The sequence below is a fragment of the Equus quagga genome, chromosome 11 (genome assembly GCF_021613505.1).
Source record: "Equus quagga isolate Etosha38 chromosome 11, UCLA_HA_Equagga_1.0, whole genome shotgun sequence".
In the NCBI taxonomy this organism is placed as follows: Eukaryota; Metazoa; Chordata; class Mammalia; order Perissodactyla; family Equidae; genus Equus; species Equus quagga.
The window spans coordinates 109,431,719-109,453,131 of record NC_060277.1 but is presented as its reverse complement, the minus strand read 5'-3'; the positions used below and the strand labels follow the sequence as shown (position 1 = coordinate 109,453,131).

Below are 21,413 nucleotides of genomic sequence, written 5' to 3'. Positions count from 1 at the left end.
CCTCCCGCCCGGCCCGACACCTGCAGCGCAGCTCGCTCCGGGCTGCCGCGGCCGCCGCCTCCGGCCCCTTGGTTGCTCCCGGCGCCAGCTGTCCTGCACCAGCGCCCACAGCGCGCATGCGCCTGCGCCGGGAGCCCACCCTTTTCCGCACGCGCTTTGGGCGGGGCGTCGCGCGCTGATTGGGAGCCTCGCGGAGGCGGGACTGGGATTGGGCCCTGGCAGTGCCGTCTGCGTGGCGGAAGTGGGCGGAGTGCGCTCCCAGGCGCATGCGGGAGGGGGTGGCTGTCGGCCAGGTGGGGAAGCCGGGCTCCTGGGAACGTTTTGCTGGGGACGCTTTCATCGGCCGGCAGTGGTTGTAAACTTGGCCGTTCCGGGACCCTGGTGGTTAGCAGGAAGGCGTTGGGGGAGGGTTCGAGGAGAGTTGCCGGTAGCTCCACACAGAGGGGAGGGGATTGAGAATTTAAGCCTGCCTCACCCTAAAGGTGCCTGGGAGTTTTGAGTGGGGGGCGGGAAGAGGGAGGGCCGGAGCCCATTGGGGTAGTCGCTAGGGTTGGAGATAGGTTTAAGAGAGGGCTGAAAGTTGATCCTGGGGTGGAGTCTCAGGACTGGGGCAAGTGTTGGGAGCTGTGGGGTTAAGTCTTGGTGCTTAGGTTTGAGGCATCGAACTTCTGGGAGGTGGGGCGGAAGGCGCTGGCCGAGATGGTAGCTGCGGCTTGGCTCCTTAAGATGCGAGTAAAGGATTGTTTAATTATCTTTAACCAGGCCGGTTCCCCTTCTTGCAAGGGGTTTAGAGTCCCTGTTCTCTGAAGAGTTTGGAAGGAAAGAAGGACCGAGGCTCTTCTGACAACTTAGCTCTAGGAGGCACTTAGGGAATTGAGAGCGCGGCTCCCATCCTAAGTGGGAGGAGGCTCAGGGTCCTGAAGTCTTTGCCCTCCCCACCCGCAGGCTGCTACCATGAGGTTAAATCAGAACATCTTGCTGCTGGGGAAGAAGGTGGCGCTGGTACCCTACACCTCAGAGCATGTACCTAGGTAACCGTTGCACCTGATGTGAGGTGCAAGCCAGCTCGCGTGGGCGCAGCGAGGAGGGTCAGCCTTCTTTAGTCCAAATCTCAGAGGCTGTTTCTTCTGAGAAGGAGAAACATTGGTGTGAGAAGTGATTACATACAGGAAAAAGTGAAAACTGAAGCAGAGGACCATGATTTCCCTGGGGGAAGTCACCCATCCCCCTGTTTTTCCCTTTCACCCTCTCAGCTTCCTTTTTGGCCTTTCAGCAAGGAATTATTGTATGTAAACTAAATGTGTGTAAGAAAAAAAAAGATACTGTCCTCTCACCTAGTTGTAAATTGGTGACATTCTCCTGGTGCCAGTGAATATGCTCAGTTCTTGGAGAGTAAATGTTAGCTTGTCGTAAAACTGAGCTGTTATGATGTCTACTGTTTTGAAAAGCCAGGGCTGAGTCACAGGGTGGGACTCCTGTGGGGGCAGTTGGCAAATGCCTGGTAGGTTGAGATGATGGTAGCATAGGGGTGTATTCGCTACTTGTAGTTTTTCTTTTTGGGGATTCCTGGTGCCCGGCCTTTGTGGACGTCTGTCCAGCCTTCTTTGCTGAGATCGGCTTGCCATATACTTCCCCTCAGGAATTTGAGGAATGTTTAGCTTTAGACTGCTCCCCCGCATGGACCCCTGAGACAGGAAGCTGGACAGATAGAATGGACTCCTCCTTCTGTTCTCTTGTAGGACTAGCCTGCCTCTAGGTCTGCCTGTGGCCCTCTGCCTCAGGAGCAATTATAACCCTTTTTTTTGGCTCTTCTGTGAGCCCTGTGTTAGCCTGTGGGGTTCTCCTTTCTACCATCCATGTCTTCATCTCATAAATGTCAGACCCATGCTTCTGAATCACTCCTGCATGCTGAAGGCCATCTTTCTGTCCTTGCAGATACCATGAGTGGATGAAATCAGAGGAGCTGCAGCGTCTGACAGCGTCTGAGCCGCTGACCTTGGAGCAGGAATATGCGATGCAGCACAGCTGGCGGGAGGATGCGGACAGTGAGAAGTGGAGGCCCCAGGCTGGGCTGGTGGTGGGAGGGCTGACTCCAGAGGCAGCCGCCAGGTTCCCTCCCTTTCTCGTTCCCTGCTGTAGCCTTTCTGGGACCACAGAAACCTTGTGAAAGGCACTTTGTGAAAAGCCTGGAAGGTGCCCGAAACTGTTATACTCTGATGCCCACGGAAGCTGGTCTCTGTGGCTGATGCTTCTGTCTTCTTCCCTACTCACTGCCCCAGGCTTGGAAGAATTTAGAGAAAGTAAAGCATTTTGGGCTCTGGCTGTAAATTGAGACCCTGCCTCACGTCTCTTGCCGCATGCCCTGTGTGGTTACTGTTCTTTTTTGGGTCTCCTGCTCTCTGCGAATACAGTTGCTGTTTGGAGAAGGCCATTGTTTCTTGCATGAGGCAGACTTAGGGGTTTGTAGTCAGCTGAAGGAAGCTCTGGCCCCCCTGTCATCCCGCCAGACTCGGAGAGGATGGTAGTTCTGGCTTGGGTAGGAAGACTGTCCTCATTGCACTTCTTTGGGGAATGTAGGTGATAACCCTGTTGCCTTCCTCCTTAGAGTGTACCTTTATTGTGCTGGATGCAGAGAAGTGGCAGGCCCAGCCAGCTGCCACCGAAGAGAGCTGCATGGTGGGAGATGTGAACCTCTTCCTCACAGATCGAGGGGACCCCTCCTTGGGGGAGATTGAGGTCATGATTGCAGGTTCGTTTCACCTGGCCTTGCCTTCCCCACCTTCTGGCCCTCAGATCTAAGGAAGCTTAAGCCAGGTGAGGCCGCATGGGGCACTCAGAGAGCTCAGTGGGAGGCTCCGGCACTGGGGAGCCTTGCCCCTGGCTGGGGCAGACTGCCACTTGGTACCCCATTACCTGGTGGTTCACTTTATTCCTGTCTTATGCTTAGGTGTGAATTTAACCTTTGGCTTTAGGGTCTTCAAACTTCAGGGTGCCCCATCCAACCCTCCAAAAATAAGGGATCTTCCCTGGAACATCTTCCCATGCTGTGGGAGGAGCCCCTCCAGTTTCCATGCCTTCTTGGTTCCCAGCCTTCTCCTAAGGGGCTATGTGCTTGTCCTCATGAGGCAGCACAGTGAGGTTAAGGGGTCAGCTTTGGGGTCAGGTTACTGGGTGTGTCCAAGCTGTGAGACCTCTGGTGAGTCATTTAACTCCTCTGTGCCTGTCTCCTCATCTGCAGAATGGTGATAATATTTATGAATTAGAGTTGTGAGGATTCAGTGAGATCGTACCTGGCAGGTGCCTGCACTGGAGCCTGGCACGTGGTGTCAGTGATTGTTGTTGTTTCTCGTAGAGCCCAGCTGCAGGGGCAAGGGCTTCGGCACTGAGGCTGTTCTCATGATGCTATCTTATGGTAAGAGAGTCCGAGTGGACAACGTGGGCAAGTAGCTGGGCCCAGGTAAAGGCTAGGGCATGTTGGGAGTGAGCCGGCCTCTGGCCCAAGGGTGGGGGCAGGTGATAGGTGCCTCCACTGCGAACTGGGACAGGAGGGGCGGACAGGGAGGGGTGCTCCTTCATCCTGCAGCTTGTCCCTCTGTCTCATCTCTGGGAGGAGTGACCAGGCTGGGTCTGACCAAGTTTGAGGCTAAAATTGGGGAAGGAAATGAACCAAGCATTCAGATGTTCCGAAAACTTCACTTTGAGCAGGTAAGGATGTTGCTGAAGGGAGGATGAGGCCTGCGTCTGGGTGGTGGGATGGACCCGGTGGGGCCAGAACTTGTGGCTGTCAATTAGCTGTCCCTATTCCCTCTGGCTCACATAGGTGGCTGTGAGCACTGTCTTCCAGGAGGTGACGCTCAGACTGATGATGAGTGAGCCAGAGCGGCAGTGGCTTCTGCAGCAGACCAGCCACGTGGAAGAGAAGCCCTACAGAGATGGGTCATTGGAGCCCCACTGACAGTTGGCCTGGTGGGCAGCCACCCTGTGTAAACGGGTGTGTCAGGACCACACACTCCAGAAGAGCAGAACCCTGCAACAGGAGGTGAATGGACAGGGCCTGCAGGGCAGAGTGGCCCTGGCCCCACTCCAGGCTGGGCATCTCCTTTCGGGGCCTTTCAAACTCTAGGTCGGATTTGCCTTGGCCTCCCTCAGGCTGGCAGCGACTCCAGGGCCAGCCCCTTCTCCTGCCCAAACCTGGATTCAGACTCTCAGAACCTGGAGTGGACAGCACGAATCCACGGGAGGAGGCTGGGTGGGGGTAAGCTGGAGATGAAGGGGGCCTGGTGAATGGGCAGGACCTCCCTTTCCCCTGCAAGGCCAGAGGCACAGCCCTGGCCAGCAGTAAAGCACACTGTACGGCCAGCTTTCCCTGTGTTCTCATTGGGCCTGTGTGGAAGCCTGCAGCATCTGAGCCAGTGTGGTAGGAATGGGGCGGGGGTAGCTCAGTCCTCTTGTCCTGCGGAAGCAGGCTGGGTGTGACCCTGGAAGGTTTGGAAATGAATGAGGTGGATCATGGAAGGACAGACAGCTGGCTTGGAAAATGGGTGAGCGTTCCCACTCCTTCTTTCTCTCCTTTGGAGCCAGTTTTGAGTGTTGAGTAAGTTAGTTTGGAATACAGCTCCTTGTGGCTTGAGAGCACCCCTCTGCTGATGAAGCTTTGGGCCTCCTGCTCAGTTGCAGGGGCTGCAGGAGGAAGCAAAGGCCACTCAGCGGTACCCTCTGGAAGGCACCTGTGTCCTCACCCTCTCCTCCCCTTACCCCTCCACCTCTGGGAGCAGCTGCACCTAACAAGGCCACGAGGGGGCGCCGGAGGCACAGGCTCGGGATGGCCAGGCTGCCCGGCACCCGCTGCTTAACAGGCAGAGCCCGGTCAGGACTCCCCACCTCAGAGCAAGGGGGCCACGTTTTGACTTCTACCTGTCCCTTGTGCACTGTCATAATCTGGGGTGGCTATCAAGAAAGGCTCGGCATGTCTCAAAACACAGTCATGGGAAAAACTCTTGAGGGCACCTAGGGCATTTTGAGGGGAGGAAACAGTCCCAGGCAAGTTGAGGCGACTGACTTGCCCAAGGCCTCAAGAGTTTGAGATGGCAGAGCCAGAATTATTGCTGAGGCTTTCCCCTCCCAGTCCCCTTGATCCTGGCTCTCACACAGGTGTGCATGTGAAAAACTAGACTCTAAAAACATGCCTGGATCTAAGACACAAGCTTCGCTTGCTGGGCCCCCTTTGTACTATGCCCCGGTCCCTCAGGGATAGGCATTCCCGCTGAGCCACCTGTTCCTTCCACCTGTCTTCAGCTTAACCAGAGTCAAAGGTCCCTACAGCTTCCCCACTCAGCAGGTGATGTAGAGAGGGGCCCCTCCACAGCCCCATAGGGGAGCCCTCCATCAGGGGTGAAAGGGTAGACAGGGGCAGGCCAGGCCCAGCCAAGCAGGGCCTGGGGCGACTGGTTCCATGATGAGGGTTTTGGATGGTTCCTCTTAAGGCTGGTGGAATCCAAACCCTAACAAGGGGCCAAGATGGTCCGATAGTGACTGGTCCTCTCAACCCCAAGGGCTCCCCAGGTCCCCTCCCTGGCTCACTCTCTTCTTCTTCTCCTCAGTCCTAGAAACTGGCTTCTGAGTGGTCTCCTGGTTGAGTGGAGAATAGCCCGGGGCCAACTTCCCTTCCTTCTCTCTGAGCACCTGCCCTGGAACCTCCTAGCCCAGCAGCCTCAGCTCTGGCAGGCCACCCTGGCAGACCCCCAGGACGTGGCCTCAGGTGCCAGGGGCACGGATCTCTTGTGAAGGAGCGGGGCGTTTCACCCTTGGAAGGTCGTCTCCACCCTAACTACCACATGGCATATCCCAGGGCCCAGTGGGCCAGGTTTGTTGTCCCCTAGGCCTGGACAACTGCCCTCCAATCGGGTCCATGGCCAGATAAGATAGAGTATCTGGCGCCAGCTCAGGCCACTCCTGGGAATCCTGCACCCCGCTGGCTGTGGGCAGAGAGATTAAAGGCAAGTCTCTGCATTCCGAACCCAGCTCATCAGGGCCTCTCACTTTCAATGCTCCTGGAGTTAGAGGACCTCTCAGAGCCCTCTGAGCATGTGGCGCTCAGCCCCCACTTCCCACTTTCCCTGAAAAACATCCCTATAGGGCAGCCCCAGCATGCACAGGCATGTTGACCACCAAGTGAAGTACACAGGAGCTGGGTGGGTCTCGCTCCCATGGGGCTCACAGCCTGGACACCTGGGCAGCTACAGGCTCGAGGCCTGATTAAAGCTACTCACCTCCCATGCCCAGGCTAGGGAGGGAGCCCTGGATCATCCTCTCCCTCCAGCTGTACCCTACCCTCTCAGCCAGAGGCCACCCTAGGAACACCCGTTTGTCATTTCTCAAGGCCAGAGCTCTAAAGGAAGACACAGAGGCTGAGGTGGTTTGGAGAAATCAGTTGGATTTCTGACAGAGTTTCCTTATAATGGTGGTGCCTGGCTCAGGGCTGGGCTGGGCATCTTCAAACCCTCCCCATGCTGCCAGGGTCTCTAGGGTAGGAGAAGAAACAAAGTTTAAGGCTGGGGCTGCTGCTATGTCCAGGATGCAACAACCCAGAAAATCATGTTAATCAAAGAAACAAAAATCCCTCTAAACTCTGTGATACTGCACTCTTTAAAAAAAAAAAAAAAATCAAATGAACAAAAATAAAACGCCCAAGCCACAACTTTCAGGATGATGCACTCCTGTCCACTCTGAGATGTTGTCGCTGTAATCAAGTCCTTGATCAACCCTGGACCCAGTCATCACTTGGGGTCGTGAGGGAAGGTGACCTCTCAACCAGTCCAGTCCTTGCTTGGTGCAGGTCCCAGTGATGTCCCAGATGGGGTGGCAAGGGGACAGCTGGTAGGCTGAAGCACTCAGCGAGGAGGAGGGGGACAGAGTCCGCTTTTTGATTGGGGCAGGACGGAAAAACATTCACTTTCCTTGTAGTAAGGGAAGAATATAGTTCTCTAGAAAAAGCAGATTTGCCAAGATGGGAGATGCTGGTGCTGATTTGTATGTCGATTTGGGGGTAAGTGGGGAGGAGGGGAAGGGAGTTAGGTTGCAGTATGGGAGTGGCCAGCCCTTCCAGCTTTCCTGGGGGGCTGGTGAGAGGGGCGCTCAGAGGTTGCTGAAGAGTTCGTTTTTCTTGCTCCAGTCCATCTGCGGGGCCCGTTTGCTGCTGCGCTTCTGGTGGGCCCTCTCTTTGGCCATGGCAAGGGAGATGTTGAAGTCCAGGATGGGGTCAGAGGAGGAGGTAGATGAGGGTGCTGTGGAGTCCTGTTTCTTGGGGCTGTCTTGGGAATTCAGCTGTAAAGAGGAGGGGGAGGCACAGAGCGGGAGTCAGCACCCAGCGAGGCATCTGGGCCCTCAGTCTCGGCGAGGTGGCTCCCTTGGGGCAGCGCCCAGGGAAGCCAGGTCACAAGAACAGAACGTGGCTCAGCATGTGACCTCCAAGGCCAGCTGGTGTGCCAGAAATGAGTGTGGCCTGGGAATGGGCTTCCTGTAAACCAGCGCCACCCCCCACCCACCTAGCCAGTCAGCCTACCTCCTCACTGGTATCGCTGGAGGTGGTTCTAGCCAGGGCTGGCCTGGGGCTCTCGGAGGCCGTCTCGGCCAGGGCTTCACGACTGTTCTCCTGGCACAGAGAGGAGGGTTGTGGGTTGGTGGAGGATGGAGTGGGGAAGTCCTGAGCAAGGAAGGGGGTTCCCAGGGAAGACAGGTGCCTTGGTCTGAGAAGTTCCACTCACGGCCCTGCCATTACACACCAAAGCCCCACCGCCTGAGCCTGCCAGGGCCCCTAGAGAGATTTACATTTTTACATTCCTCCAAGGCTCAGAGGGCAGCTAGCTGCACCACCTAGGTAGAAGGGACCATTGTGGGGTTAGCTGAGTTGCTCACTCCTCTTAAGTCCTCCCAATGTAGCTTTCAGGGCTGGCTCGCCTTTTAGGCCAGTGACCAAGACGCGCCTTCTGGAGTGTGGGGACACCAGGGCCTCTTTGCTTGGCATGTGATACTCCCTGAACCTCCTGTGGCCCACCTGTTTACTTGGGCTTGACCCCAGGAATCTTAAAACCTTAACCCCAAAGCAGCCAAGAAGGGCTCTGAAGGAATAAGGTGGATGAGTTCTAGACCCATAGGTTGAGTGACAGAGGGTTCAAGTGGTCAGGGCTGCCCCCCTTGTTGTGTCCCCCAGGAGGAGCCCCTGGGGAAGGGGAACCTTTGAGCAGACCCTGCAGAGCGCTCCTGCTCCTGGTCCAACTCTGAGAAGGCCTGTCCCGGAATGAAGGCCTTGGCCAGGGATTAGGCTTGGCGCTCAGCTCCTGCCTGGGCTTCTCTGTGGCCTCAGCTGGCACCCAGCCCCACCATCTCTTCCCCAGCCTCCACTGCCTTCTTTTCCCTTCTGCCCAGGGAGGAGGGGGGAGGGGCTTTGTTCTTCCAACCCAGACTGGAAGTAGCAGGGGCTGGGCAGCGCGGCCAGACACTGAAGCTCTGTTCTTGGGGGGAAGAATGGCCTCTTCTGTACAGTGGGGAGTTGGAGGCAGGGCTTGTCACCCAGGATGGCGGGCTGCAGAGGGGCCCAGCCAGGCCTCTCCCTGCCGATGCTTGGCCCTAAGGCGGGGGCCGAGGGGTACACCAATAGTTACACAGCTTGAAGCTCAGGAGGCAGCAGCTTGGAAACCGCAGTTCCAACCTGAGCCAGACAGCTCTCCTCTTCCCCACCATGCCACCTTCCCCCTCCTCCCGCAGCCCCCGGGCTGAGAGCCAGAGAAGCAGTTAGGGGGTCTGCCTTTACCTTCCGGATCTCCCCATTGGTAAAGGGCTCGGGCAAAGGACCTATAGGTGGAGGAAGAAAGAGCAGAGGTGAGTCCTGGAGTGTGGGAGATGGGGATGGAGAGGAGGCGAGAGCTGTGGGGTTTGGGCAGATAATTCGATCCTGTTCCCGAGGTCAGTGCTTAAAAGTGCCTTGCCTGCAACCCCCTATAAGTACATTTGGTGACCCAATGACACAAAGATTGTGCATGTGTGTAACACAAGTTTCACGAAACAAATTACCCTTACTACATCCCCCCACAACTTATCCTCACTGCATCGCAAAGCTCTTTGATGTTTTCTATTCAATTTCATTTAAAAAAATATGCTGGTGTCTGCCTACTAAATTAATCTCATGAACCACTAATGGGTATTGAGCTGTTTGAAAAAAAAGCATTGTCCTAGATGGAGCTGAAGTTCTGGGCTGGCTACCTAAGAATCATCTGGGGAAGCTTGTTAGAAATACAGATTCCTGGGCCTCGGCACCAGAGCTGCATATTCAGTGGGTCTGGGGCAGGCCTAGGAATCAACATTTTTTAAATGCTTCCTAGGTGATGATGGTGTCATCAGAATTGGAACCACACCCAGGTTATGGTTAGTACCTGCCTTGGCCACTTGCCAACGTGGAGATGAAGGCACAAGAGAGCTCAGAGAAGTGTCCTGGGTGTGCCCTTCCCCAGCCAATGGAAAACCTGGTGGTGGCAGGAGGGGTCATAGAGGAGAGAACACCAGCCTGGGGTCACCCTCATTGGACTCACTCAGGATAGAGGCCCCACGTCACTGCAAGGAAGGCTGTTCCACCTCCAGGGACTGGTGAACCTGGGTGGGTGCCTTCTGAACTCTGAGCTTAACATCAATGAGCATCTTTCCCCTTGCCCTGGACCAGGGCCCGGGCAGTCAGCCATACCTGACTCTCACCGTTTCTGCCCTTTTGACACCCATAGCCTTCCCACAACGGCTGGGCAGGGGCAGAGGGATGCTCTGCCACTCCCCGCAAGCCAGCCCCTTCCCCACGAGCTCCAGGCTGTCTCACTGTGGCCAGGAGGCAGCCACTGGGAGGGGAGGGCCTTCTTCTATGGGGATAGTTACATCCAGGTGGGAGGAATGAGGAGAGGACACCACCCTGGAGAACCCAAGGGACACCTGGGAAGGAGACCTGCCCCAGTCCCTCCCTGTGCAGGTCCCCTGGCCAGAGGCTGCAGTCACTGTAGTTCTTAGGGCTCTTCCTCCCTAACCAGAGAGAGAGAGAAGAGGGAGGGACTTCTGAGGGCTGACTACTGAGAGTCGGGGAGAAGGATGCTGGGGGAGGCAGGGGAAGGTATTTGAAGAGCTGAGTATTTCAGCTGAGTCTTCCCGAACACCATGTCCCCAAAAGCAAGACTGGGGCTTCTCTGGGCCTCAGTTCACCCGTCACTGAGGAAGGGGAGTATCTGAGTTACCTGGTTTCCACAAGCTTGAGAGACAAGGGTAAGGTGATGCCCACCTCCTCTGCCCAGTTTGCTAGGGATTTCAACGGACCCATTGTCTTTCCAAGAACCTTGAGATCCAAGAGGCCCCTCCAGCTAGGGATCGAAGTCTGTGAGAGGACCTTAGTGTGGACCCTGTCCCCCCACCCTGCAACTATAACCCTGACACCCTCAGGGAGGCCCTACCCATTGCAAAGTCCGAAGAGGTTCCACCCCTCCTCCATGCCCCCAGGAGCCATCTTCCCAGGGAGAAAGTTCAGACCAGACAGCAGAGCACAGCTGAACTTCTCCCCACCCAGTGTAGCAGCCCTGCCCTGTTTGGCTTGGGCTCTGGCAGGGGGAGGTGCCAGGCTTAGCAGGGTGATGGTGGGGGCTGGGGAGGGCAAGGGCCCAGGGACCGAGGGGGCACCCACCGCTCTCTAGAGCCAGCAAGCCTGGGTTTCCAAGACAACCTGAGAGAAGGGAGGGGGAGGCACTGGGCCCCTGTCACTGGACTCTGATCTGACGAAGCAAAGCCTGGAGGCCTCCCCAGAGTTAACCCTTTCCTTGCATCAGCACTGCCCTGAGGACTTGCTGGGGGTGGAGTGTGGGGCCCAGGCCATCCTCAGGGACCACTGCCAATCCCTGCTTCCTCTTCTGACATAGGCCCCTCTCTCCCAACCCACACCTCTGGGCCTCCCCTGAAGGAGAGGGAGGGAGCTTCGAGGCAGGAAGCTGCCCACCCCTCACCTGGGACACAGTCAAGTCTAGAGCACTGGCTCACATCTCTGATTGGGGGCCTCCTGTTGCCCCACTCAGCTCACCATTCAGGTGCTCCTGAGACGGGATCACTTTGCATTTCTTGAAGAACTCATCAGTCTCCTTGTCCACCACCAGCAGTTTGGTCTCGTCCCCACCAGCCTTGATGGCGCACACCACATCCCCATGCTGCTTGCCCTCCACGCAGACCCCGTTCACCTGTGGGTGGGGGCAGGAGTTACTGGCACAGGCCTCAGTTCTGGGGTGGGTAGGTGGAAGAAATATAAGTGGTCCTCTTCATCCTTGGCCAGCTGGCAATGTGGGGACACTCAGCCCCCCTTTGCCTTTAGGGTCCTGAACTAGGCCGAGTGGTCTTCCCACTTGACAGTCAGATGGGGAGGCAGCACACATGGGAAAAGTCAAAGAAAATATCCGACAAGACTAAACAAACGCAGCTCTGACAGATGAGATGGGAAAGATCTGGGAGGCCCGGGCTGGGCCCTGGCTTCTCTACATACTCACTGTCCGACTTCCCTCTCTGAGCCTTGGCTTGTTCAAGTGTAAAATGAGAAGTCTTGGGAGAGCTGATCTTCAAGCTCTAAGGTTCTAAGACTGAGATTCTGGGACTTGCCCATGGCATTTGATTCACGTTTCCTCTCCCGTTGAGCACAGCACAAGAGTGTGTGCATGCACCTGTTTCACCCTCCTGCCCACATCCCTGTGCCTGACATGGAGGCCTCAGGCAGGAAACCCCGGCGGTGGCCCCAGACCTCTACCTGGGTGGACAGTTGAATCATGGGCTGCTGAGCGTGTCTGCTCGGTGAAGAAGAGCCCAGGGGAGGTGGGGGCAGGAAAGAAGTCAGTCCATTCATCCATCCATCACCTGTTTTTCCTTCTTTCCCTCCTGCCCACCCACCAACCATTCTCCCCCAACCCCCCATCCATCCATCTATCTGGCATCTATAGGCGGCCTGGGCCCCATGGGGTAACAAGGAGCAGATGGTGTGACAGCTGCCCCAAGGGTTGCTTATCTGTAGGGAGGCAGTCAGGAAGGAAGACCCTGGGAAGAGGTGAGAGGCATTACCTCCACAATGCGGTCATGGACCCGGAGTCCTGAGGCCTCGGCGGGTGAGTCAGGGTCCACCGCCCGGATGAACTGGCCTGGCTTGGACTTCTCGCTGTGCAGGTTGAAGCCATAGCCATTGGCGCCCTTCTTCATGGTGCAGAGCCGAGGCCGAAGCTCACGCTGTGGGGATAAAGGAGGGTCCACGGCCATTCCACATCACCCTGGGTCCCAGCCTCCCTGCCCTGTACCTGACCCCACCTCCCCACCAAGGAAGATTTGGGAATAATGCAGGTTTGCTCAGAGCTGACACAGCAATGGGAGAGAATGCTGGCCAGGACTCAGGGGACCTGCATGGAGACCCGGCGTTGCAGCAAACTGCCTCGGTGACCCTGGGCAGAACACTGCCCCTGTCCAAGCCTCAGTTTCCTCTTCTGGCAAATGAGGGGCAGGACCTGATGAGCTCTCAAGTGTCTTCTCCTTTTGACATTCTAAGGTTCATCACGTTATTTTGGTTGCTGCCCCATCCCTCCCTGCTATGGCTCAGCCTGGCCCTCCGCGGGGGTGGTGTGTGCACCTGGCACCTGTGACTGGGCCCTTTGGACCCCGCTCTCTGCAGCAGGGGAGAGAGAGGCAGGTGTTCACTGAACGCTGATCAGCATGTTTACAGTAAAGCCCTCCCTTCCAAGGCTGGTCCTGCTGAGGGCAAAGGCAGCAACAGAACCTCTGTGGGTCCCCAAGGAGGCTGAAAGGAGAGGGCCAGGAAAAGTAGGGCTGGGCTGAAAGGGGCCCAGCGTAGCTGTGGTCATGGCCGGAGAGGGCAGCCTACTGAAAGGGCACAGGCGTCTCTCTCTGGAGCATTCAGACACTCCGCTGAAAACGGTTTTCACCGTCTTCGGTCCAGCTTAAGCAGCTTAGCTTAGAAGCTGCAGCCCCAGGACATGTTCACATGATGGAGGGGATACGGGTGTGAGTGGGCCGAGTAACTGAAACCTCGGCCAGAAGCCTAAGGACTGAGTTGGGGTCCCTGTCCCCCTCCTCCCAGGCCAGGGGCAGGGCTGCAGCAGCCAGTCTGCTAACTCTGGGTTATCACTGGGGACACCAGGCAATGGCAGTGAGCAATGGCCAGGACCACAGCCCTCGCCCAAATTCCAGCTTCCCTGCTTACTAGCTACATCACCTGGGGCAGTAATTTTCTTCTGAGAGCCCTGGGTTCCTCATTTATAGGCCACTCTTAGTGCTGCCGGCCTCCCAGGGATGCGGTGAGGCCAAGTGAGATAATTAACATACGTGGAAACACTACAACTGTAAAATCCCTGTGCACATGTAGACTTTCCCATGGTTGCTAATACTAAAGAAGAGTCACATGCAGCTGAGAAGAGAGAGTCTGGGGGGGTGGGGGTGGGGGTGGGGTGCCAGGTTGCTGTGAAAACCTCAATCCCCAGCTGGGGTAGGGAAGGTGAGGGATGGGTGGGGAAGGCCATGAGGGCCTAGAGGTCTCCTGTCCTGACTTGCCAGCCCCAGGAGGCAGCTGCCATCCTGGGGGAGAGACTCAGTCCCACCCCTTCGCTCTCAGGGGGGTGGCTGGGGCGGGGGAGGCGACTGTGCCTTCCTTTAAATGCTTGGGCGGGTCCTTCTGTGTTTCAGGATGTTGGTGGGGGGTGTGGAGCGGCCAAGACAGGAAGGAGGGTGAGGGCTGGGCCTCTGCTTACCCTAATCTGGGCTAAAGGCTCCTGGCCATTCTCGCCTTCCTCCTTCCGGCAGCCTCCCCTCATCACAAACAACAGCAAAGACAATGCAGTGAGCATAAAAAAGTGGGGGGCCCGCAGAGGCACCCTCTCTCCAGGGGCTGTGAAGCACCCTCCTCTTCTCCCAAGTTCTCCTCACCGGCTCCTCTTCCTCACTGCAGGGCCCACTCCCAGCAGGCCTGCCGATGGCGATGCTGAGGCCTGCGGCTGCGCGGCACCCCCACAGCCCTCCAGGAACGGGATCTGGTTCCAGGAGTAGTGAGGCTCTTCTCCCCTCAAGCTAATCCCTCCACAAAGCTGCCAGCCCAGCCCTCCCTCCAGGCTGAGGTGAGCAGGAACAGGTCTGACCAGTTGCCACCACCAGGGCAGGCTCAGCTTTCGGCCCCAGCCAGGCTGAGCTCCCAAGTCACCCTGAGAAAGTGGAGGGTGAATCACGGGGAAGGGAGGGAGCAATCCAATGTTCTCTGCTGCTCCCCGCCTCCCCTCACTCCAAAGGGCCTTCCTTTAGCAACCTGGCTGGTCAACCCCGTTGTCAAGATGGGGAAACTGAGACTTGTGATGTTAAGCCCACTGCCTGATGTCACACAGCTTTACAGTGGAGAAGCCAGATTTCCAACCCCGTCTCTGACTTGGAACCCACGTTCTGTCCACCATCTGTAGGCTGGCCCTTAAGGACCCAAGTCCAGACTGGGACAAGGCCCACTGGGAGCTCCTCAACAGGAGTCACCAACGCCCAGGTTGCTCTCCCTGCAGTGGTGGCAGTCTCTGCTGGGAGGCGGCTGGGAGCTGATGAAACCACAGCCTTCCTTCCGGTGCTGAGGGCCACTCGCAGCCAGCACTGCAGTCTAAGCTTGGGATAGGCAAGCAGCAGCAAGCAGGCCTGGGCTGGGTTTGGGCTGGAACGGGGCTGGGGGCAGTCTGGTGGCTCCAGTGCTCCCCTGGCTGCACTAGCTGCCCTGTGATGCCCACCTTCAGGCCCAGGGCTCTGTGCTGCAGGCGTCCCTCACCGATCCTCAGCACGTTTCACCCCAGGACCCCTTGCCTGGTGACCCATCTAGCTCCCTCCTTCCCACGTCCCTGGAGGTTCCCTCTCTTCCCACGGGAAGGGGCAAAGGCTTCCCATTCTTGCAGGGAGTCCAGCTTTGTTTCTCTCCACCCCTCCCCGAGCTGTCTCCAGGAGGTGTCATTGCCAGCTGCTGAGTCAGCCCATCAAAAGAGCCCATCCCAGCCTGGGTGGAGGCTGGTGCTGGCAGGAGGAGTCCCTGGGGGCAGCCTCCCTGGGGACCTGGCGGGGGTGGGGGAGGGGGCTGGTCTGACACTGAGATGAGAAGATGGGGAGGGCTAGGCACCTGGCTGCAGCTTGGCCACCACTGCTCCTGGGCCTGTGCCCCCAGAGCAATGCCGGGGTTCTGCCTCTGGGAAAAAGGGATAAATGGAAAGTCCAGGCCATCTTGGACCTGGTGTGTGACCCCCCAGGAGCTGCCTTGTGCCATGGTGCCAGCTCCAGAGTGAGGGGTGGGGTAGGGGAGCAACTTCAAGGGGAACATGGCCCCAGAGTGTTCAGAGCCTCAGGTGGGTCTCCCAGTGACGATGACAGCTTGCAAGTAAAAATCAGGATCTGCTCAGTGAGCAGACTGGCAGAAACTTGGAAGCGAGAAGAAGGAACATGGAGCAATGGTCGCCAATAGGCAGTGCAAATGGGCTGGGGCGGCTGGGGCAGCTGGGGGCCAGATGGGTCTGAGTCTCTCACTTCCAGACAACATGAGACCCGCTTTCCAGAAAAGATCCTGACCAGAGAGCTGCCTGTAGACTTTTTGCATGGGCCCTTCTCCCACCCTCGGGTTCTTAGGCTGTCCCAAATCCTGTCATGGGCCTGCCATGGCTGCCTCCCTCCATCCCTCCTCTCCCCTAAGGAGCCCAGCCCCACCCCAAGTGGCCGCCCAGTCACCTCCACCCACACAGCCCAGGGAGCGGACGGCGGGAACGGAATTCAATAGGCACCATCAGCAGCCACCTGGAAAGCTGGGGAAAGTCGATACCCTAATCCCGGTGACCGTCTCTGGGGAGCAGGCCCAGGGCCACTCCCTGCTCCTCCTTGGGGAGGGCGGCTGGGGGCCAATGCCCCACTTGGACCAGCCCCTCCCTGGTCAGTGCCATGGTGATGGGTCCTATAGAAAACAGCCAGGCTGCTTCCCGCAGGCCAGCCAGCTCTGGGCCCCAGAAGGGGCGGGCTGGAGGAGCAGGAAGACAACCAGGGTGACCAGGGGAACAATAGAGGTGACCCCCCACCTCCCAAGACTGCCCCTCCCCCAGCCCAGCCCCAGCCAAGGGCTCATGTTTATGCAAATAAGAATGGTGCTCTGCTACCCCACCAAGGAAACCAGCCACAAAACAGGGTGGGCAGAAGGGGATGGGCGGGGAAGGAGCCCTGGCATTCTGGTGGGGTAGGGGACAAGGGGTAGGTTGGGGGTAAGGAAACATGGCTGCTCTGGGAGGCAGCTCAGTCTATTCCATGGGACTCTGGAGACACAGGCTTGGGTCCGGTGCCAGCTCTTCAAGGAACTGAGGATGGAGAGAGCCAGTCCTGCCTGGGGGTGACATGTGACTGGGCAGCATGGGGGAACTGTCCTTAGGGCAGCCTGGGAAGTGACCAGGAGCTCAGACCAGTGTCCAGAGTTCTAGGCCCCAGGTGTCCTCTCCTCACCCAAGGGGAGGTACGAAGGACTTGGCTGCTGCTGACCCCTGCCCTAGAGCCCTGATGTGGCTTCATTTCACCCTGCAGGATGTCCCCCAGGTCTGTGCGGGCTGAGGAATGTTGGGCCCGTCCATCTGCAAGAAAGGAGCTACTCAGGCTCTTATCTTATGCTTCTTGTCTCTCAGTGGGAAGGTCCCTCCCTGGTGCCCGGGAGGTTGGGATCCAGGGGGGGACACATGCTAAAGTGGGGGCTGCCTCTTCGACACCCCCTGACACACAGGGCCCTGAGCCAGGCTCTCCCTCTGGCTGTTTTCTCCTGGTGCTGGCCAGAGACCCACCAGAGGGAGAGTCTGGCTCAGGTCTCCCCAGGGCTGGGCAAGCCTGGGATGGAGCAGGCTGGTACGTGGGCTGCTGCCTGGCTGGACGCTGTCCAGGCTGGCCGCCCCATGCACTCCACCATCATCACTCCCCCTCCTCCCAGAAGTCACAGGAGTTAACTCCCGTGGGCTGTCCCAAAAGGCTGCGTAAAGACTCTCAGGGAGCTTGTGAAAGAAACAGCAGCCACCGTTTACCGACCACTTACCGTGCGCCAAGCACGTACTAGCTTTGTGTACATTTTCTTGTTAAAATCCAATTATAACCCTGTCAGGAATTATTATTGCCCTCCTTTCTCAGACGAGGAAACTCAGGTTCAAAGAGGTCATGTAAACTGCTGAAGTACACATAGCTGATGGGCGGAGGAGGCAGACTCTGAACTCAGGTCCAGAGCAGCACTGCCCAATAGAAACAGACACCAGTCAGGCAGGTAATTAGAATTTCCTAGTAGTCACATTAAGAGTAAAAAGGAACAAGAGAAATTAATTGTAATATCTTACTTAACACAATATATCCAAAATATTATCATTTCAACATGTAATCCATTTAAAAAATGATTAATGGAATATCTTACATCCCTTTATTTGTACTAAGTCTTCAAAATCTGGTGTGCATTTTACACTTACAGCACATCTCAATTTGGACGAGCACATTTCAAGTCCTAAGAGCCCCAGGTGGCTAGTGGCTGCCACAATGACCCGCATAGATCCTAGAGGTCTCACCCTCAACCATTACACCGTCAGCCCCAAACATTCTTCTATGCACCCATGGCCTTTGTTCGAATCGGGCACCCATGACCTTATAGCACGCACAGGGAGAGGCCGGAGCCTGTGTCTCTGGGAAGTCAGAGCTCTGGCCTCAGACACACAGCAGTGAGCGGCACTTGAACCTGTACCACTTGTCCTTTTCTAGGGCACAGGACCTAAAGATTGCCTAGGGGTCCAGGGGCATGGTGAACTGTCCCACCCCGAGGGGTGGGGAAGGAAGGCCAAGGCCAACAGTTATGGTCAGCCTCCAGGTGGGCCCTTTATGCTACAGGGGAGCCCCAGAATCAGCAAGCGCAGGTTCTTAGGACGTGGGGGCTGGGGGTGAGGTACAGACTTGGTCACCAGACTCTGGCCCTCTGGCCCAATACATCATGTGAGAAGGGATGGGGCCAGGGGCCTGTCCCTCTGGGCTGAGGCCTTCCGTCAAGGCTGACATTTTTCCTGATGGTGCTTGAAGGACACCCCCTGGGGAGAGAAGCACCTGGACCTTTGCAAGAAGCTGGCTCAAGCAGCCTGAATTTATGCCACTGTGATGGCTCTTGTATAGCCCAGAACCTGAAGGGCAGAGACACCCAGCTGGAGAGGCAGGCCCTCAGGCCCAACCCACCTGTGTGGCAGAATGGTTATAGACATTGGTGTCAGAGCGAGCGGGGTTCCAAGACACAAGCATGGTAGGCGGTCAGGGCTCAATATCTGAGAGCCCTGGGGCCACCCACCTGAAGTGACCAAGCCTCAGTCTCCACGTGTGGACAGGTGGGCTAACACATGCCTCATAAGGTAGTTGTGTGGACTCAATGAGATAAGCCATGTCTAGTACGTAGCACACTGCCAGACACAAATAATAGCTATCATTTATTGAAGAATTACTATCAACTTAGAAAATGGAGAAAATAATACCTAATTTGTGGGGCTGTCATGGGGGAATCAATATAAAGGATACAGATCTCTTTATGGCACAGGGCTCGGTGCTAGAAACTTGGGTTTCCTCCCCCGGTAGGGCCACTCTATCGCAGAGCAGCGACAGCAGAGGAGCAGCTACCAGTGGGGTCTCGAACTCTGCCTTCCCTCGGTAAGAGGCCTGCAGCGCCCCCAAGACCTTGGCTGGGCCCCTTCTTCCCCTAATTCTAAGAGCTCCCCTACTTTCCCAGGGACCCGAGGGATGGGAAGTTTGAGGAAGAAGACAAGGGGCCCCATTTAAACATACGGGGTTCTTTGGGAAGTAAGCCCCATTCTGCCTCTCCCAGAGAATTCCTTCCAGAATTACTGATTTAACTTCCCAGGAACCCGAAGGCAAGAACCAGGAGCTACACCACGGGAGAAAGACATCCCAAATATGCGGCTTAAGAGGAACCACACACAAACGATCACACACCCTGTCCATTTGAAGTCCAAACCATCCTGCAGCTCAAACCCTGTTCTGCCCTCCCGGGCTCCAACGTGGTCAGTGTGAAATGGCCTGCCCTGGGAAAGAGGTTGGTAAGGTGCCAGCTAATTGTGCCCACCCACCCATCTTGCTACCTGGGGTTCCTGCATTATCTCTGCCTCTGAGATCAGCGTCAGGTCTAGCAAGAGTCCAGCCCAAGATGGGTACTTTCATATCCCCATCATCTCATCGAATCTCCCCAACAACTCTGCAGGGCGGGGGCTGGTGTCTCCGCTTCACAGAGGTAGAAGCTGAGGCTGGCAGGGAACAATGAACAATTAGGGTCCCAGAGCCAGGGAGCGACAGAGCTGGGATTCACACAGGGATCTGGCTGACCCTGAAGCCCAGACTTCGTCCTTCTAGTCTTAAAATGGAAGCTGCTGGTAGACAAGAAAAAGGAGCAGGTAGGTTCTATCTGGAATTTCGATCTCCGGGTGTGCTGGAGGCACAAACAGGCCAGGTGTGCTGCCCGAGATGAATCAGGCCAAAGGTCCCCGATGGCTGTTACGCATTCATTCGTTAATTCAAAAATTATTTATTGAGCCCCTCCCTCCTCTGGGCTGGGGATATAAACACAAATAAGCCTTAGGACTCATCAGGCAGTAGAGGAGGACATCTTGAACAGATGATTCAAATACTGTGTGTTCAGAGTGATCAAAGATAGAAGGACAGGGAGCAGGAGAAAGTGAGGAAAGGAAGAGCTCATTCTGCCTGTGGGCCGAGAAAAGGGTCCAGGAGACATGTGTGGTCTTGGAGAGCATGCCTGGAGGAGAAGGGGCCTGAAGGGCTCCCAGGCTGAGGGACATCGGGAGTGAAGGCTGGAAGAGCATGGCGTGCTGGAAGGGAATCGGACACTCAGTGTGGTCTGGTGGACTGGGGTGGCACCAGAAGGGTGGTAGCAAGAGCAGGCTGCCGGATCGCAAAGGGCTGTGGAGCAACATAGGATTATTCAGCAACAGTGACCCTGATCGAGCACTTGCTGAGAGCCACACTTGGCCACAGCTGTACTCGTCCAACGAGAGAGGCAGATCCAGGGCTAGCTGTCCCATGGGTGGGCATGTCACAGTCACTGTGAAGTATTTATGAATTCAAGAACCAGCAACCAGCGTGTGCTAGCACTCCCTTCGTGCCAGGCACCAAGCCACTGGCCTTCCAGACATCCTCTCGTAATCCCCACAGCCCTGCGAGGCAGTGGCTACCGCCTCCCCCTTACACAAGAGGAAGCGGAGGCTTAGAGAGGTTAGGAAACCTGGCTCGAGGTGGCCCAGCTAGCACAGCTGAGCTGGCCCAGGCCTGCCCACCTGCCACTGTGGGTCCCTGTGCCAAGTGCCAAGCCCAGGGTTCAGGCCTCATTCTGTGACTGTGGGGCTGTGAGTGGGGGCCTTACTCCTCTCTCCCCATGCCTGGAGGTGGGCAGAGCTGGAAGTGCCTCTCCCCCTCCTCTGAGACCAAAACTACAGGCACCCTCCCCCTCTGCCCTGATCCTTCTCCACTCGGCTGGTCCTCCCAATGACCTGTCACTGCCACCCACTCTCTGCATGGCACTTTTCCGCTTAACACCTTTTTAACTTACGAAAACTAGTAACAGTCCCTACTTTGCAAATTCAGGCTAAAACTAATTAGTAAAACACAAATGCTTTATATAACGGACGGCTTTTGGGGGAAAAAAATAACTCTTAGAATGTGTATTAACATTTTTTTGCAATGACAAATGGGTCACCTGCATGTCCACCATACCAGATTTCATGAGCATGTCCTACTAGAGGGTCTTAACAGTGCTGACTGGCTTTGTATCAGGCTGAAGGAGTCCTTGCACAGAGCTGGGACTCAAGTGCCTGGGCATAAAGCAGCTCAATTCAGCATCCACCAGGGGCTCAGGTACTTCCCACATTTGTAAAATTCTAGAGAAGGCAGGTACCGCTGTAATCCACCACCCCCATTTTACAGATGGGAGAACCAAGGCTCAGAGAAGTTCTGGGACTTGCTTGTTGACCGTAAACCCAAGAGGCCTGGTGATGGTGTTCCTAGGACTGGCTGGAGGTGGTTCTCTCCCTTCTCCTGGCCTAACAAAATGCGCCCAAATACGGGTGTCACGCCACCATCTTGGGGGGGGCGATTTTGTGTTCACCCAGAGAGTGGAGGCACCGCTGTCTTTTCAAATGGTGTGGCGGGAGCTTCCGCGCTAGGTCAAACCTCCACTCTGGGCTCTCCCCCAGAACCCCTCCCCACACAGCCAGCAGCAAAACCAAAAGGGCAATGGGAGGAGTTGAACATGACTGCAACTTAGGGCGGGGGGGGGGGGGGGGGGGGGG

At 56.6% G+C, this 21,413-nt stretch overlaps 3 protein-coding genes across 8 annotated transcripts in view; 1 reads left to right on the top strand and 2 right to left on the bottom strand.

Annotated features, from left to right (window-relative positions):
• TMEM104 (transmembrane protein 104) overlaps positions 1-103 on the bottom strand; it is a 64,138-nt gene extending 64,035 nt beyond the window's left edge. Inside the window, exon 1 of the mRNA XM_046674658.1 lies at positions 21-103. The gene's annotated coding sequence lies outside the window, so the exon portion shown is untranslated. The remainder of the gene's footprint in view (positions 1-20) is intronic.
• A 161-nt stretch (positions 104-264) lies between these two features.
• Positions 265-4,359, top strand: NAT9 (N-acetyltransferase 9 (putative)). Of its 6 annotated transcripts, none has more exons than XM_046675883.1 (7): positions 265-293; positions 946-1,031; positions 1,936-2,045; positions 2,606-2,749; positions 3,353-3,412; positions 3,611-3,705; positions 3,821-4,359. In XM_046675883.1, exons 1-7 carry the CDS (start codon positions 267-269, stop codon positions 3,953-3,955), a joined length of 657 nt encoding a protein of 218 aa, XP_046531839.1. In that variant the 5' UTR covers positions 265-266; the 3' UTR covers positions 3,956-4,359. The 6 variants fall into 6 exon arrangements, with proteins under 6 accessions (XP_046531839.1, XP_046531840.1, XP_046531844.1 ...); XM_046675884.1 differs by having other exon boundaries at positions 276-384; XM_046675887.1 differs by lacking the exon at positions 265-293 and adding an exon at positions 331-352.
• Positions 4,360-6,413: 2,054 nt separating this feature from the next.
• The window catches only part of NHERF1 (NHERF family PDZ scaffold protein 1), a 17,292-nt gene continuing 2,292 nt past the window's right edge, over positions 6,414-21,413 (bottom strand). The window contains exons 2-6 of the mRNA XM_046675882.1: positions 12,115-12,276; positions 11,096-11,249; positions 8,810-8,850; positions 7,562-7,651; positions 6,414-7,323 (exon numbers count right to left, since the gene is read on the bottom strand). Of these exons, the coding sequence (XP_046531838.1) occupies positions 7,135-7,323; positions 7,562-7,651; positions 8,810-8,850; positions 11,096-11,249; positions 12,115-12,276 (636 nt within the window). The 3' untranslated portion in view covers positions 6,414-7,134. The remainder of the gene's footprint in view (positions 7,324-7,561; positions 7,652-8,809; positions 8,851-11,095; positions 11,250-12,114; positions 12,277-21,413) is intronic.

Excerpts from the sequence above, each read along its gene's own strand:
- NAT9 (XM_046675883.1), top strand. The coding sequence starts at position 267 with ATGCGGGAGGGGGTGGCTGTCGGCCAG. Across the intron at positions 2,046-2,605 it reads CTGGCGGGAGGATGCGGACA|AGTGTACCTTTATTGTGCTG; the intron begins GTGAGAAGTGGA and ends CTTCCTCCTTAG. Across the intron at positions 2,750-3,352 it reads GATTGAGGTCATGATTGCAG|AGCCCAGCTGCAGGGGCAAG; the intron begins GTTCGTTTCACC and ends TGTTTCTCGTAG.